Source organism: Diorhabda carinulata, chromosome X (genome assembly GCF_026250575.1).
Source record: "Diorhabda carinulata isolate Delta chromosome X, icDioCari1.1, whole genome shotgun sequence".
NCBI classification, from domain to species: domain Eukaryota; kingdom Metazoa; phylum Arthropoda; class Insecta; order Coleoptera; family Chrysomelidae; genus Diorhabda; species Diorhabda carinulata.
In genome coordinates, this window is record NC_079472.1 from 15,861,030 (window position 1) to 15,879,160 (window position 18,131).

At 30.1% G+C, this 18,131-nt stretch overlaps 3 protein-coding genes across 6 annotated transcripts; 1 reads left to right on the plus strand and 2 right to left on the minus strand.

Moving 5' to 3' along the window:
* Positions 1 to 268: 268 nt before the first annotated feature.
* On the minus strand, positions 269 to 3,251 carry LOC130901908 (putative glycerol kinase 5). The gene is made up of 10 exons (XM_057813585.1): positions 2,948 to 3,251; positions 2,801 to 2,894; positions 2,525 to 2,694; positions 2,380 to 2,469; positions 2,013 to 2,324; positions 1,174 to 1,405; positions 1,014 to 1,108; positions 796 to 959; positions 603 to 736; positions 269 to 553 (listed from the first exon to the last, which is right to left on the minus strand). Exons 1-10 carry the CDS (start codon positions 3,056 to 3,058, stop codon positions 399 to 401), a joined length of 1,557 nt encoding a protein of 518 aa, XP_057669568.1. The 5' UTR covers positions 3,059 to 3,251; the 3' UTR covers positions 269 to 398.
* Positions 3,252 to 3,651: 400 nt separating this feature from the next.
* Positions 3,652 to 14,273, plus strand: LOC130901905 (SKI2 subunit of superkiller complex protein). Of its 4 annotated transcripts, XM_057813576.1 has the most exons (17): positions 3,683 to 4,017; positions 4,067 to 4,280; positions 4,334 to 4,501; positions 4,685 to 5,005; positions 5,136 to 5,389; positions 6,420 to 6,694; positions 6,752 to 6,997; positions 7,542 to 7,686; positions 8,461 to 8,739; positions 8,795 to 9,022; positions 9,832 to 10,143; positions 10,604 to 10,777; positions 10,828 to 11,083; positions 12,163 to 12,353; positions 12,438 to 12,572; positions 13,892 to 14,113; positions 14,175 to 14,273. In XM_057813576.1, exons 1-16 carry the CDS (start codon positions 3,835 to 3,837, stop codon positions 14,102 to 14,104), a joined length of 3,594 nt encoding a protein of 1,197 aa, XP_057669559.1. In that variant the 5' UTR covers positions 3,683 to 3,834; the 3' UTR covers positions 14,105 to 14,113; positions 14,175 to 14,273. The 4 variants fall into 4 exon arrangements, with proteins under 4 accessions (XP_057669560.1, XP_057669559.1, XP_057669558.1 ...); XM_057813577.1 differs by having other exon boundaries at positions 3,652 to 4,017; positions 13,892 to 14,273; XM_057813575.1 differs by having other exon boundaries at positions 6,420 to 6,997.
* A 1,139-nt stretch (positions 14,274 to 15,412) lies between these two features.
* On the minus strand, positions 15,413 to 17,921 carry LOC130901907 (transmembrane protein 209). The gene is made up of 9 exons (XM_057813584.1): positions 17,788 to 17,921; positions 17,590 to 17,724; positions 17,359 to 17,537; positions 17,195 to 17,305; positions 16,794 to 17,138; positions 16,602 to 16,738; positions 16,226 to 16,552; positions 15,860 to 16,072; positions 15,413 to 15,609 (listed from the first exon to the last, which is right to left on the minus strand). Exons 1-9 carry the CDS (start codon positions 17,799 to 17,801, stop codon positions 15,481 to 15,483), a joined length of 1,590 nt encoding a protein of 529 aa, XP_057669567.1. The 5' UTR covers positions 17,802 to 17,921; the 3' UTR covers positions 15,413 to 15,480.
* Between the last annotated feature and the right edge of the window lie 210 nt (positions 17,922 to 18,131).

Consider the following 18,131-nt stretch of genomic DNA (forward strand, 5'->3'; position numbering starts at 1 on the left):
ACACAGACACAACTGTGTGTAGCATGAACTTGCTTAGTTTTAATCTTTGTCAACAGTGTTACCAGATTTATACGGATTTTTCGAGGGCGTTGCCTGACTATTTTAGAGGATTAATGGAAATTCCACCTTTTACATATATGAAATGATCACTTAAAATTCAGAAAAATGAAAAAATAAAATAAAAAAAAATAAAATCACATAAAATTCACTTTTCTCTTTGAAAATGGGTATAAATCTCTAACTTCTACCCCAGAAATAAAACTGAATATATTGTAAAATGTTTTTATTCATACAAAAAAAGTTTCAATACATATTGGAAAATATTTAGCACCATATAAACTAATTTTAATCCCAGTTTGTTTATAATGAAAAACCACAATGAAAATTTTCTAATATAGTTACTTCTGATACCACAATTTGAACCTATCCACAGCTGATAACCAATTATTATAATTAAATCTGCATTTTTCCTTATGTTCATTATCACTTGAAGGCAGAAATGTTTTTGAAACGTCACAGTGCCGTTGAAAATCCTCTTTTCCAGTCCAAAATCCTACAAATTAAAGCAGTTAATACAATGTTGATTTTTTTGATAAACTCACCGCAAGATAATCCAGCTACAAACGACACTCCCATCACAGCCATATCAGACATATATAACCTAATTATCTGTAAATCTGTTAAGTCTGCTAATAATTGGCATATGAAATCATTAGAAGATAAACCCCCATCAACTCTAAAGGAAACAAAAACAGTTAATTATTACTAACAAGAAATTATTAAATATATACTTACTTTATAGATGAATAATTTCCTTCCCTTTCCCTTTTAAGCAAATCTACTGTTTTAACTATTTGATAAACGATACTTTCTAGTACAGCCCTCACTAAATGTTCCTTTTTAGTAAGCGGTTTAATACCAATAAATCCAGTACCCGCTTGATCATCGTTAATAGGCGGCTAAACACAAATTATTTTCATCAATTTGTTATTTATTATCAATAAAGTTATTACCCCTAATCCACTAAAAGCGGGTATGAAGAACACACCTTTTGCATCTCCAACAGACAATGCCATTTCTGAAGTAACTTTCGGATTGTCAACTAAACCTACAAAACACAATATCGATTAGAACGTTACTATTCAAAACAGTATGTAATATAAACTTACATACCACAATGTAGTAGCCATTGGATTATAGAACCCGCATCAGTGCATGGAACTTCAGAAATATACACCAATTCTTTACCGATTTTATATCCTACTAAAGGATACATACCATTTAAACTTGGATGAATGATTTTCGCTGTATTCACATCTAAAAATGCTCCTGTGCCCATTGTAAGCTTCAGATCGTCTTCAAAGAAACTACAAGTACCCACAACAGAAGATTGTTGATCGGCCATCTAAAAATGCATATTTTATGTTCTTTTTTTAAATAAAAGACGTATTGACACAATTCAAGACTTCCCACATAAGTTTTTTGTAATATTGGCATTTCATACATCAAATGCCTCTTTGTTTCACATCAGCATCTGGAGGTGATGTGGGGCTCTCAATAGACTTCCTTTATTATTGAAGGCCTCAGTCTAAGCCTTCCTAAATGCATTTTCATTTTTAGAAAGAGCTGATAGTCACTAGGCAGTGAAAGACTTTCCACTTGAACTGTTGAAGAAATTATTTTGTCAAATTGGCACTATGAGGTGCATTTCATACATCACAACCTCACCAAATGCCTCTTTGTTTCGTATCACCACCTGGAGGTGATGTGATGGTTCTTAATGGACTTCTTTTATTACTGATGGTCCCCTCTCATGAAATCAATAAGAAGACTTTGTTTTCCTCTTGGTCAAGGTTTGTTGGAGGAGTGCATGAATATTAACTGCTGAACTTATTGAAAGAGCTATTTTCATTATGTTATAAGCGATTTCAAGTTTATAACAAAAGAAAAGACACTAAATAACACAAAATGATCAACCAAATTGGGCCTAAAGATCCTTAAGTTAAACTCACCACACAACCAATTTTTATGGGTAATCCAAAAAGATCTTTTTGAGTTTCACCAAAATCATAATCATTTTCTACTACTTTTGGTAAAAAGTTGGTTGGTATCCTTAGTGCTTTGGCTATGATGCCCCAATCTAGAATAAAAGGGTCGTAGAAACCTGTCGAAGAAGCATTAGTGATGTCTGTAACATACGACATTCCCCCTGTTAATTTATATATTAGCCACGTGTCAACTGTTCCAAACATAAGATTGTTTTCTAGTAGAGCTTGTTTTACTGATTTGACATTTTCAAAGACCCATAATAATCTTCCAGATACCTGGAAATATCATAGAATTTATACCAAATATACTCTGATGAAAATTTCAACTTACGTGATTATTTCTGACTTGTAATTTACTCGCCATGCCATATTTTTTATTAAAGGTTCCTAAATAAATGAAATAAGCCACCCACCTTAAAGCCTACAAAGGAATAATTGAGACGAATTAAGATTCTGAATAATTATTATAAACTTACAGTTGTTGTTATTGACTTGTTTAATCTCTTTATTAATTCACTTGCTCTAAGATCCATCCAAGTTATGAAATTATGTAAATATTCACCATTATCTTTCCTCCAAGTAATGAATGAACATCTTTGGGTCGATATTGCTATGGATTTTATTTGGTATACGCTTATATTTGCATCTAAAAAAATAATTGGGAAACGTAATAATAAATTACAATAATTAATTAAGATTAGAGTACAAAATTCAAGGTTTTTAATTATATATGCCTGAATATTCGTACTTACTTTGTACAGCTTCTAATATAACTTTTAAAACACTTTGAAACAGTTCATCTGGTACTATTTCAACCCAACCTGGATGAGGATAATGCAGTTTTACCTAAAACATACTATTTAAGATGGTGTATTCATATTTATTTTGTATTAATTTACGATATATGAAGCGTATCCTACAGATCTTGCTGAAGAACTGATTATATGACATTTTATCGTAGTTGTTCCTACGTCTAGAGCTGCTATAAACCCCTTAGAATCACCAGACATATTGTAACAGTCAACCTATATCTATCGAATGATACGACCAACAATCATTAACGTTTGCGTAAGTAATCATGAATAATGAATAATTTATTGTTGAAAAACAACTAGTTGTCTCTGTTGTTATTGATGATTGTCTTGTTTTTATTTATTCTATGAATGATGTAAGATTGAGGTTATCTAAACGTCAAAAGTAACAGAACCATAGAAATAACTATTTCTAAGTACATATACTGAATTATTATTTATATGTTCATAGCGTCGAGAGTAATTATTCTAATTTCTAAAAATTATACATACATTATTGAAATAGTAGTTTTATTTTATTTAGTAGAAATTCAAAAATATAGCTCTATACAGCATTACATTTATTCTACCCCAGCAGTGCGAATTATAGGTAAAATAAATTTCAGCACATGTCAAATTATGATAGCAAAAAGTAACCGAAACAACTGAAAAGCGATTATACCTTTTCGTAAACAATTAAAAATAACTCATTTTCCCTATTTGTAATTATTTTATTTATTCTATGTGCATGAATTAAAGCTATGTGAGCACGATAATCACAGAAGGATACTTTTTAGTTCTATGATTTTAATGTCAAAAAGAATTGTAAAGTTTAAAAGAGAAGAAAGATTTCAAAAACTTTGATTATTTTAGTGTTATTTAGTAGATTTAAAAAATTTGATACCCCTATGACAATATGTGTTAATTATAAATACAAATTGGAAAGTTTTGACTGATAATCTGGTTTTCTATATCCTCAAAATAAAATAAACAAGATGGTTAAAGTAGAAGTACCTCCAATATTGCCTTCGATAGATAATGAATTAAAAAAATATCTTTTATGCCCAGAAAACTTACCTATTCACCAATATGAAAAAAATCAAAAGTTTTGGCCTCGACAACCAAAACCTGAAAAATTATTATATTTTGAAGGATCCCCTTTAACAACCACTCTACAAGTAAGTATAACGATCATCCATTAAACTCTAGTAATTAAAATACTTCAAGGTACGTCGAGATCCAAATACGGGAGAAATATTAGATTTTAAAGAAGTATCTTTACAATCAGCAGGTGCCACTGCGAAAAATTCAATGTCTCTAAATAGAGCTCCAGTACCGCCGACTGATGCAACATTTGGCGGTGCTTCTTATAAACCATTTTGGCCTGGTAGTTTTCCACCACCAGAATTAATAAATCGAGAAGAAACTCTTTCTGAAAGTGGTAGGTACAATGTATGGTTAGTGATTTTTAAATTAGTTTCGTTATCGTTTTAGAAAAATTATTGACCATACCACCTGGTTTTAATAGAGGTCTTGTATTTCAAAAAGATGGTAGAACACTATGTACTGAAGATGAAATAATTGTTGAACAGGAAATACAAAATAGCGCACCAAATGTTATAAATCTACTAGAAATTGTGCAAAGAGAACAAGATTTACTTAGTAAGTATTCATTTGGCATATTATTAAGTTTGTATGTAGTTATAATGGGGACGCGTAGGTAGTTTACTAATTTGAAGTAAACTACAGGGTGTTTGTTTATAAAAAAAACTATAATTTTAATGTCGTATGAATTGGTGATGAAAATAAAAGATCTCCCTATGAAATAGATAAATAATTCTGTAGGTGCTTTTGAATCTGAATATACAATAGAAGAAAAAAATAAGAAAGAAGAAGAATATTCTCCAGAGGAAGAAGAAATAATTCCAAAAGAAGTACCAATACTTAATATAAGTAAAGCTGATAATAAAAATTTGGCTAAACAAGGTAGCGAATGGGCGATTTTATTAGACACCTCAAAACCTGTTAAAAATTTTAAAGAAAAGATACCGGAAATGGCAATAGAATATCCTTTTGAATTGGATGTGTTCCAAAAATTGGCCATACTGCAATTGGAACAACACAATCACGTATTTGTAGCTGCACATACTTCTGCTGGAAAAACAGGTACAGTACATATAATAGAATTCATATGAACTGAAGGAAATGTCAAATTAAGTCATTTTTAGCTTTTAACTGGTATTTCCTTGAGATCTAATGAGCTGTTTTCCTTAGCTATAACATTATGTTATTTCAGTTGTGGCTGAATACGCTATAGCCCTTTCCCAAAAGCACATGACCAAAACTATTTATACGTCTCCTATAAAAGCTCTTTCCAATCAAAAATACAGGGACTTTAAGGATAAATTTGAAGATGTGGGTCTCATAACTGGTGATTTTCAGATAAATCCAAAGGCGTCTTGTCTTATAATGACAACTGAGATTTTGAGATCAATGTTGTATTGTGGAAGTGACATTACTAGGGATCTTGAGTATGCTATTTTTGATGAGGTGAGATTTTAAAATAATATTTTGAAACTATTATTGTTTCGTTTTTTTTAAGTAAGACAAACTAATACATGTCTTAGGAGATTATCTTTTCCAATACCTTATAAAAATTTTTCTTATGGACTGTCTTTTTTTAAAACAAATCAACATTAGATTTTAGATACTAGTTTTTCCAAAAATATATCAAAATTTGTCTTCAGAAGCTATTTTTTTTTTAAAGAAATAGAAAATTGTTTCAGGAAACTTTTTTCAGAAACACATTGTTTTAGAACTGTCTTTTTCAAAAAATTTCAATTTTTTTAAAAAAATCTTTATTTTTATAAACAAAACTGTCAATTGTCTTTAGAGTCTGTCTTTATCAAAAACAAATTGATATTTGTTTGTAGAGAATAAAGATTTTACTTTGGAGCTAATTGTTTTTATTAATAAATTTGCTAATTGTCATTTAGAGACAATTTTCTTCTAAAAAAATGTCATTTTTCTTTGAAGACTTGAAAAATAAACAAATATTTGTCTTTATAGACTGTTTATTTCAAGAAACAACTGATTTTCTTAAAAAATGTATTTATAAAAAAATTGTCATTTTTCTTTAGAGGCTGTCTTTCAAAAATAAATTTGTCACGTGTCTTTAGAGACTATTTTTTTCAAAAACATACCTTCCTTTTTCAATAACAAACTATCATATGATATACATGGTGATATTTCTTGTTCTTATACAAAAATATAAATTTTTTTCTTCTTTTAACACTATATGTGAAGAAATCTAATCGCATCAGTTATACCAAAAACCTGTAAACAATTTTTATACATCAGACTCATTCGTTTTATGAGAAAAATACGTTTTTAAAGTTTGGAATAGTCAGTAATCGAATTTTGATGAACTAAGATTAGAATTTTCTATTATTTCTACTTTATATTTTGTTTTCACTTGCAATTTTCGTTTCTATCAAACTTTTAGTGCACATGGGCTTATTTTTATCAGCAGTAATTATATGAAATTATTTATAGCAAATACAATAATTTTCGTTTCTAGGTTCATTATATTAACGACAGAGAGCGGGGTCACGTGTGGGAACAAGTACTTATAATGCTCCCAGCACAAGTTTGCGTCGTCCTATTAAGCGCGACAGTACCTAATACACTAGAATTCGCCGATTGGTTAGGAAGGACTCACCAAAGAAAAGTTTACGTAGTAAATACTCATCAAAGACCAGTTCCATTGAAACATTATCTGTATACCGGTAAAGGTGGAAGTACGAGGGATAACCGTTTCATGATTTTGAATGCTGACGAGTGGATTTTAAATGGGTACAATACAATCGATAGTTCTCATTTGATATATAACTCATTAATTGTTAATTTTAGTTATTCAAAAGCCAAAGAATCTATAAGTAACGTACAACAAAAAAACCCTTATCAAAAACCCGGTCAAGAGAAAACCCTTTGGTCTGGATTGATAGCTCATCTTAAAAAAAACGATTTGTTACCGGTGGTAGCTTTCACTTTTTCTCGATTGAAATGCGATAATAACGCGGCTAATTTGACCAGTTTGGACCTTACGACTCAAAAAGAAAAAGCGTATATCACTTTGTCTTTTAATAGATGGATCAGGTGAGAGAAACTTTAATATATTTAAGGATATTATCTGGTTTCAGCTCAGGTAAGTATCCGATATGCTACTTGAGATTCCGTAATGTTGATAAATAACTCACAAAATCTGAAATTATCTTTGTTCATCATTTTGAAGATTCTTTTTTGGCTTACTATAGACTCAGTCCTATTATGTGGACCTATGTCTAACCTAAGTCTAGTATTCTCTTATTTTTTTTTTAAATATTGTTTGAATTCATTCCAGAAAGGTGTTTGAACCCTTTACTTCACTAGTTTCCTAGCTATCTTGTCTTTGGTATCCACAAAAGGGTTGCTATTCTATTCCTGCCTAGTTTGTTCAGTATGTCTAAACATTTTGGAGCTGATTACAGAAAAGGCCACTTCTTGAAGGGCCATCTGGTTGTTTCTGTCTTCTATATTTCTTATTGGAAACATCTTTCATCTTCCATTTGAAATTATTTGGTTGTATATAACTGAAACTCATTATTAGGTATCCTATAAATGGTATAACTATAATGTAAAAGTGGAGTTTTTTTTATCTTAGATGTTTGAAAGAACCCGATCAAAATATTCCCCAAATTATGAAAATGAGAGACATATTAACAAGGGGCATTGGAGTACATCACAGTGGAATCTTACCGATTATCAAAGAAATTGTCGAGATGTTATTTCAACAAGGTTACATAAAGGTAAAATTGAATTCCGATGTTTGTTTTTTCTATTAAATCATCAATTAAAATCAATTAAAACATTTACAACAATCTAGAATTGTTTGCATATATTTTAAATTAAATTAAAACGTTAAAACTCCATTGGGAGCTTTATGCATCACTATCGAACAATCTAAATCTAGTGGATTTACTTTCAACCAAGTTTGGACTTTTGTAAATCATTCACGATTGTTTTTAGAGAAATCTATAACAGTATAGATCGATTGGAGTTATCCTTAACTAATTTTAAACTTGATTTGGAATTTTATAGATCTTTCAAAATGTTTGATGCCAAGACGCATTGGCATCATCTTTCAACTTAAATTGAAACTAAATTCAGTGATTTTTAGATTATTTTCAAAATTCTAGAACCATCTAGTTCTATCGAAATCATTTTTGAACAATTTAAAACGTTTAAACCTTTCCAGATCATCCTAGAACTTGTCAGAACAATCTGGAATCATCTTAAACTGAGCTTGTAATGTTTTATATCAACCTTAAAAATTTTAGACATATCTAGAACAATCTAGAAGTTTCTGGATGTATCTAAATCATTCTTAATCAATTTATAACGTTTAAACTAGATTTAGACCTTTCTAGATTTTGGCAGAACAATCTAGAATCATCTTAAACTGAATTTGAAATGTTTTAGACCGACTAGAACATTCTAGACTCATATCAAGTAGTTTAGAGTATCTGAGAGCTTTCTAGACCTGATACATTTTTATTGTATGGAGTATTTGTATTTTTTAGCTTCTTTTTGCGACTGAAACGTTCGCAATGGGAGTAAATATGCCAGCAAGGACCGTAGTTTTCGATACTGTTCGTAAACATGACGGTAAAGAAGTACGAGACCTCGAATCTGCGGAGTACATTCAAATGGCGGGTCGAGCCGGTAGACGCGGTTTGGACGCCGAAGGTACTGTAATAATTCTATGTAAACAAGGTGTACCCCAAGAAGTGAATCTCAAAAGGATGATGCTCGGTAAACCCAATTCTCTTGTCAGTCAATTCAGATTAACCTACGGGATGGTAAGTTACCGTGAGAAACGCACCGATTTAGCTAATTTTCATTATTTTGTTTTAGCTTTTAAGTTTGTTGAGAGTGGAAAGTTTGAGCGTGGAAGGAATGATGTCGAGGAGTTTCCGAGAAGCAGATCATCAAAAAAATATGGTTGAGATTAAAAAGAAATTGGTTAAAGTCGAAGGAGAAATGAAGGATTTATGCCGACAACAAATCAGTAGTTATCTACATCCGTTGGTTAAATTTTACGAAATTGCCAGTTTTTATTTGAACGTTAGGAAACAAATTATGGTAATTTAATAATTTATTTAACAGTGAATCCTCGACGTTATATATCTTCTTCAGTCGTCTTTAGATCTACTGCTATCTTCATTTTAGTCAAATATTGTATTATCCATAGAAATAATGAATCGATAGTAGGAATATGGTAAACAAGTGCTATAAATGAGAAAAATCTCTAATTACTTCGATACTAGATACATTTTGTCCTAAAACCTCATGCCGACATTTTAATTTCAGTATTTTATGTTCTCAAATGTTTTTTACTACTTATGAGACTGTTCTACTGTTTACCTCACTTTTGACTTGTTTTTTTAATGTTTTTTTAGTTTGATGTATTTTCTTTATTTTATTACGTTATCTACGGAAAGATTGAACTAGTAGAGGTCGATGAAATAGTAAATAAGAACTGCAAAAAAAGAAGAATCTACGTTTTATATTATGGTTTATTTAAGAGTATTCAGTATTTTATGTTCTCAAATGCTTTTTTACTAGTTACGAGACAGTTTTACTTTTCACTTCAATTCAAACTTGTTTTTTTAACGTTCTTTAAATTTGATGAATTTTCTCTATTTTATTACGTTATCTAAGGAAAAATTTAGCTTGGTGGTCATATCGTTCAAGAAAAAAAAGAGAAGAAAACAACCAACTTAAAAAGAGTAAATATTCAAACAAATTTATTGAGGGAAATTTAAAAAGGAAAGCAGATGATTGTAAAAAATGGAGTATGTACAAAGTACAGAGAGATAAAATGAATTACGTGAATAAAAAGCATATTATATTAAATTTTGCAACCAATAATGCAAATAAATTATTTACAGAATGCCGTTTTGTCCTCACCAAAAGTACAAAAGATTTTAAATCCAGGTAGATTGATAGTAATAACACAAAAGAATCACATCAACAAATTAGCTATGATATTATCAACAGTAAGATCGAAATTAGTGTCGTATAAAGTTCTTGTCTTAAACGAACAGTCTCCAGATGATTCCAAACCAATTCAAGAAGATCTTTGGTACTACATGTTATCGTTAGTTGAAGATAAATTGTATTGCACCGTATCTGCTTCAGGACACGAAATGTTAACAGTAGGACCTGAAGATATATTTGAGATATCGGGAAAAACTATTAAAGTAAGTTTCTAAGTGATTATTTATTATTTATACTTATCGTAACTTTATTTATATTTAGGTATTTTTTAATCAATTTTCAAGGGGTTAGTATCATAGAGGCCTTTATAAACATTGAATATTTGAAAAATATTAAGTATATTATAAAAAAAGTCTTTAATAGAATTTTTGACCTTCATAAGTGCTGATAATACTTTTTGCTCTTCATTAAGTTTTTTTTTAAAATCAATATACATATTTTTTTATCAGAAATAGAGAATATGGTAGAAATATCTCAGCAGTAGGTCTACTAAATCCTGTAAATGGTCTACATGGAAAAAAGTTTGGAAACTTGTGAATTAAAAAGCTGTTGTTTGTTCAAAAACACAATAATATAATTTGTTATGTAAAAAGTTTTAAATTTTCATTGATTTTTAATGGTAAAATTGTATCAGCTTTTATAGTGAAATATTTCTATTTGTAGGTGAATACAGATCTAGTTATGAAAGATGTGGAAAAACGTCAAATGGACAGATTTAAAAATGATCCTGTGGGACAAACGTGTCTGGAAGCTGTACAAGAATTACACAAATTAACCACGATGGCAAATAATGATACTGAAAAATTAGAATTCCTACACTATATAATAGATTTAAATGTATTCGTTACAATTTTTTATATTCGAAGATACTAATTTTATCATTTTAGGTTAAAAGTCAAGAATTATATTACGATTTACAAAAAATGTACGATCTAAAAGACAAATTGATTGATCATTTACCTAGTACTAAGATACCTAATTTCGAGGAACAGTTTTCTACGGTTTTTAAAAGAAAATTTTTAGAAGAGCAAAAGAAAAATTTGGAATATCAATTATCTAATGCCAGTTTGAGTCTTTATCCTGATTACGAAAATAGAATACAGCTTTTGAAGAGATTGAATTATGTTGATGGACAAAACAAAAGTAAGTGTAAAATTAATTTCATTGTAACGATTTTTCATATTTAGTAATGGCGAATAATCACTTTTAATCAAATCGGGGAATTATAGTGGTGTTAAAAAAATTTGAATCTTGATTTGATTATTGATCGTTATTTTAATATACACTTGTATGTCTTAGAATTCTATGAATTACTAATCAAAATTTAAAAAAAATTTGGCAAATCCAGAAGTGACTGTAAATGATATTCAGTTTTAATTTGGACGGATTATCAAAGTTTAACAAGATATTCAAAAGTATATCCAGTATTACATTGTATCAATTAATTTTTTAATAAATATTAAATCGAGTTTTTGAAATTTTGGCAGTATTAGGTTTAGGAACATTGACTTATGACACAGCAGCACGCCATCTAATGGCATCGGTCAAAATTTAATGTAGTGAAAATTATAAACGATAGTGGATGGTTACATCCATTGAATTATTCTTCTAGATGTTTCTAGAGGGAAAAGTTAGCTGTTACTACACACAGAAGGTTCTACAATAGTCTAGAACATCTCAAAATGAGGCAGGAGATACGTGATGAGCGATACAAGCCAATCCGGGTGGTATATAGTTACTAAATTGTTAGTAGTGATGTAACTAGTGTGATAATTGTGGTGTAAAAAAGTTGTGAGTGTCAAATTATCTTGAATCTTTACCTGAGAAACTTTATAAAACACTTCATATTAGTTTTTCAAGATTTTCACATTAACAGGCTTAGGAATACTTTGTAATCACCCAGAGATAAATCTAGATAATATTGTGGATATAGATGACTGAAACTTTGTATAATATTTGATTACTATGAACATATTGGTACCTAATATTTTTTTTCTTACATTTTCTTTTATTTTTATATATAATATCAACTCAGTGCTTTAATTGCATAAAAATTCGATTATGAATAACGGTTTCAATATGTATGTCTTCCAGTTAATCCCTTGGTTTTGAGATTTTTCTATTAAATACCCATTCGGAAACTATCTATTCAACCACCATATATAAAATTTCAACCCCAAATAAGGAAATCTATATTAATGTTTATCATTTATGTTTTCTAGTTCAGTTAAAAGGGTACGTTGCTTGTGAAATAGGAATGAACGAATTATTGTTAACCGAATTGATACTAAGGAACGTATTAACGAAATTGAAAGCCGCTGAAGTAGCAGCTCTATTATCAGCTCTAGTGTTTAGAGTGAAAACACCCAATGAAGTTTTCGATGATAGCGGATTAACACCGGATCTAAAAAAAGTAAGTATACGATCGATAAATGTACTGTGACAGTACCTTATTTACAGTTACCACCCTGTATATGTAATTATATGATATTTATAGGCAATAGTAGAATTACGACAAGTACATCTCGAAATAGGTAACGAAGAACAAAATTTGCGAATCCAAACCGACGAATTTCAAGAAGAATTAAATTTCGGTTTAGTACACGTTGTATATGAATGGGCTACCAACCAGGTAAATTATTTATATATAATACAATAAATCTAGATTATTTTAGAAACTTCTGTGTAGTTACAGTCAAGAAACATCTAGAACAATTGTCGCTCAATAATTGAATGAGCAAACTACCATCTTTTAGTAGTTTCCACTACATTAAATTATGACTGACGTCGTTAGATGGTGTGCGGCTGTGTATCCGTCGTAATATCTGCTCTAACTATTTTTTTGTGGTATTTGTACCGCTACATATTGTTTCGTTTATTGTTTAAGTGTCTCTGTAGCATCGGGAAACTCGCTAGTCATCCGCAAATGTACCAATGATATAGTCATTCTCTGTTGGTAGAACTGTAGTACCATTTTTTATAGTTTCCACTATATTAAATTATGACTGGCGTCGTTAGATGGCGTGCGGCTGCGTATCCGTCGTAATATCTACTCTAACTATTTTTTTGTGGTATTTGTACCGCCACATATTGTTTCGTTTATTGTGTCTCTGTAGCATCGTGAAACTCGCTAGTCATCCGCAAATGTAACAATGATATAGTCATTCTCTGTTGGTAGAACTGTGGTATCATTTTTTATAGTTTCCACTATATTAAATTATGACTGGCGTCGTTAGATGGCGTGCGGCTGCGTATCCGTCGTAATATCTACTCTAACTATTTTTTTGTGGTATTTGTACCGCCACATATTGTTTCGTTTATTGTGTCTCTGTAGCATCGTGAAACTCGCTAGTCATCCGCAAATGTAACAATGATATAGTCATTCTCTGTTGGTAGAACTGTGGTACCATTTTTTATAGTTTCGACTATATTAAATTATGACTAGCGTTGTTAGATGGCGCGCGGCTGTGTACCTGTCACGATAAGTACTCCTAGTTGTGTCGGACGGTATTTGTATGCTGTTTAAGAAAAATGGTGACGGGTAAGTCATATTTTGTTTCGTTTATTTATATTCTCAACTCTCATAGTCATGTTCGGATATCGTTGAAGTGCCTTTGTAGCATCTTGGACGTTGTAGAAGGATTTTCGTGACCCGCTAGTTATCTGGAAATGTTTCATTCTTTGTTTATAGGGTTTGAAGTATTCAGTACAATGAGTAGAAGTGCCTTGAGGGACACCTGCTTTTATTTGACAGTTTCTTTTACTGTTGCGCCTTTCGGAAACCGAATTAATGGAGTCATGTACAATTTTCTGTGTCCACTTATAGGCCAAGATTAGACTTTTAGAATTTTGACCATGTTTGGTTATTAGAATTATTTATGCAGTTTTTTTGTTGTACTTCATTTGTGGCTAGGTGGTGCATCAATTTTAGAAAATAATTTTGTGTTTTAGCCTTTTGCGGATATAATGAAACTTACAGATATACAGGAAGGTATAATTGTACGGTGTATTCAACAATTGAACGAAACTATTATGGACGTCAGAGATGCCGCTAGGATCGTCGGAGATCCCGAACTTAAAAATAAAATGGAAGAAGCTTCCGCTTCTATAAAACGTGATATAGTATTTACCGCTAGTTTATATACGTTGACGGATTCTCTTTGAAAGATTAAGGTCAATACAGTGAATAATATTTTGTCATAAAGTTTATTGATAAAAATTTTGAATTTCTTAGGTAAATCCTTCCAAAAAAAGGTAACGACGTCAAATATTTATGAGGTTATGTCTTATCACTCTACTTATTGTTATTTTCAAATATAATTTCACAAAATAACTTCGGTATTTTGAATTTTTGTATTTCAAATTAGCATACAGTGTAAATTAAAAAAACTGCTTGATTTTTGTCAACTTTTTTAACCCACCTATTTGAAAAAAAAAAAATTCTATTAATTAAAATAGATCCTAATGTTAAAATGCTCATTTCAAAAACGCTAATATGAAAACCTTTCATTGGTAAAGTAAAAAATTTACATTTGACAACGCTATATTCTAATTCATCCATTGTAATTAGTCTCAAAATATTGGAAAAAAATGTTTGTCAGTACTGCAAGCTTCAAAATATCTATTCTAATACTGCAATTTTGATAATCTCTTTCATTTTTTTCACTCATATCTAGGAAATCTGGAAATTACGTTTGACAAAACTGCAGGCTTGATATGTTTCCCGAGATCTAGGAAAAAATTATGTTTGCCAATACTGCATCTTTGATAAACTTTGATATTGTCATTCGTATATTTCTGGAGATGGGGGAAATTTATGTTTGGCAATACTGCAAGCTCAATAATTTCTATTCTAATCTGTGTATCTCTCGAGATCTGGGGGAAAATTACTGTTGGTAGTACTGCAATTTGATAAATTTGTTCTAATTCGTTTCATCCATATCTCAAAAAACTACGTTTGGCAACTCTGTAAGATCTAGGAAAATATATGTTTGGTAATACTAGTCTTGATAACACCTTCCCGCAATTCATCAATATCTTGAAATTTGGAAAAAAAACTACGTTTGGCAATATTGTACGCTTGATATGTTCCCATATTGTAGTTCGTGAGATAGAGAAAAATTAAATCTATTGAAAAATTATGTTTAGCAACACTAATTCAACCGTCTCTTTAAAACTGGGGAAAAAACTGCATTTGGCAATACTGCATGTTTGGTATGCTCCCATATAGTAACTTATCTCTTTATCATGATACATGCGGCACATACGGAGGGGACATATTGTACGGGGTATATCAAATTATCATGATTAGGTATTATCGTTTGGTTTCTTGGATAAGTTAATGTATCAAGAAGCAAGAAAATTTCAGTAAAAAGTATTTATTTCTTAAAAAAATAATTACGAGATCCTTAATAATGTAAAAACATCAACAAAACTGACGTTGCGTCCTAATTATTTAATTGAATATGACAATTTAATTTCATTTTTTGACAGTTTAATTAATTATTAATACATCATATTTATCTATAAAAAAGTCATTTTTATTGGTCGATAACCCACAGGATATTAACGCCAGCTCTTCCCAAGTTAACTCTTCCCAGCATTCCGTGTTCCATTTTGTTTACGTGATAAATAAAAAATAATATGCTATGGAACAAATTGTTGTAACCCTAAAAATTCCCAAAGATTAAAAATTTCAATTCAAGGTATGTAAAATTAATATTTTTCCATAAATACATTATTGTCGTATCAATGTTTTATATATACTATTTCTGAAAAGACAAATTAAATTATTTTATTATTATTTAAATTATTAAATTATAGTGAATAGTTCAGTGTATTGAGTGTTGGTGTATAAATAAATTAATAAAAATCGTGTATTTAAATTCACCCCCTAGGTATTCATATTATTATACTCACTTTAACCATTTCGTAAGTCTTTCCGGCTACAACTACTCTATAATGAGGCGGTTTTTCACTAACTTCCTGTATAAATAAACTATTTCCTGTTAAAACGGGTACTTTATCTGTAATTTTCAAATAATGGTGTCCACTAAAGGCTTTTGTATCAGGCATATTCGGTAGAGGCATAAGTTGAGTATCCAAATAAGATGCCAAAAGGTGCATTATGACCTATGATAAATAAGAAAAATTAAAACAATAAAACTAAATGTATATAATATACTATCAGAACGGGAATTTTCTTAAATGGAAATCATTTAAATGGAGATTAATAGAGCAGCAAGAAATAATGGAAAACAATAGATTTTTTGATAAAAAACTTACTGCACAATCTGTTGGTAAGGATTCATCCCATTCTTTACCACCATACCTTCCTCCACTATTCCATTTGAACTCGCTCATACAACCTCCTTTAGTTAAATCTCTTATTCTTCTCTCTAGATATTCTTGATTACTAGTGACCTCCAAAAATGGTATCAAGGCAGGTAAAGATGGTATAAATTGTGCTACCGAAGCAGTTTGTGCCGTTTTTCTTAAGCGATCTAGTCCAACGGCTCCAATTTTTACATCGGACAAACCGTGTTTGTCTAAAGCAGCTGTAACTCTGTCAAATTCTGTTACTAAACGTTCTAAAATCGTTTGAGAAATCCACTAAAAAAATATCGTTGTACAAAAATAATTGTGATTATTAAGTACTCACTTTTCTTATATTTTCATTCCACTGTGTTAGAGCTACACTATCAACGTTAATACGAGTCCAAACCTCAAGAGCAGAAACTTGAGCTGGACTAGAAGATTTATCATCGCTTTTTAAATTAGGACTACCGGATATCTTATCTAGAATTTAATTGAGGATAATGAGAAATAAAAACAATTATAAAAGTTTATTTACTAGGAGATTGAGTTGATAGTTGATACTGGCATTTTTTGAGAAATTCAGATACATCTTTTGCAGTTTGTGTTACTGGATGACTCCAAAATGAACTCAGTAAATTTGATGAATGTTCTTGTTTGCTAGTCAATTTATTAGCTTTCTCATTTTCTTCATGTTCTTTTAAATATTTGTTCAAAGAATCTTCATCTTCAATTAATTCCATTGACGAAACATCTCTAAATGAAGATTTAACGGGAGTCTGCTGTGTTACTGGGGATCGTTTAGGTGAAAATTTACTAGAATTTAAGTCGGAAGTACCTTTTATGTAGGTCCATGATGGGGAAGACATTGAATAATTCAAACCTCGAAAATAATAATTTACTTCAATATAATTTAAATCATTAAAGTTGATTACTTACTATCGTTTTCGTATTGAGAAATATTTCTACTTAGGGTAATATTAAATGGAGTGCTACTGTTTTGAGGGGTACCATTTTTAACCGGGGTTTGAATTACTTTATAATTAGGGTCTACAAAAAAATATAATTAAATTTACGCTAATTTTCAAATTGAATTTACTCACCGGAGTCCTTAACACCTAATAATTTCTTTTGTGCTTCATTAATTATCAAGGGTTCTGGATATGTTAAAGATACTTTTATTATTTTTATAAGATAGTAAAATAAATTAATCGTTAAGCATATTACAAGTATATATTCACCATAACGAAAGTAACTCGCATTTGAAGGGCAAGATTCATTTCTAAAAATATATTTTTAAACGTTCTTATAAATTCTAGGTGTATAGTACTTACAAATCGTATAAAATAATAGATAGTATGGCGAAATTCAAAGTTCCCCATATAACCTCTTGTTTCATAGACCGTTTAATTTTATTTATCGTTAAACTTCTTTCCAAAATTTGTGAGTTGTTAAAACGATTATTTGATCTAAATCAAAAGTATAATAAAGAATTTTAGTTTCAAAATTATATTGATAATAACGTAACTTACAGAGAAACATTCATATTTTTCTAATTCGATAATTTTATTTAAAAAATATTGAAATTAATAACATAACCTGCAAAATAGCATCAAAAATTAAGCGCCAAACATGCCGCCAAGAAATTTGACATATTAACCAATACGAAAAGCTGGCATCAAAAATTGATTAAGCTATGTTCACATAGAACTTGGAATATTCCCAGTTTTAACTACTATTCACAATTTTTCATAAAAGAATGAAAAACTATATTCTTAATACATGAGATTTAATATATAGTATTATTTAATATGAATTAATACAGCAATAAAATATTTTATTTAGTTATAATTAATTTAATAATCTACGTTTGGAT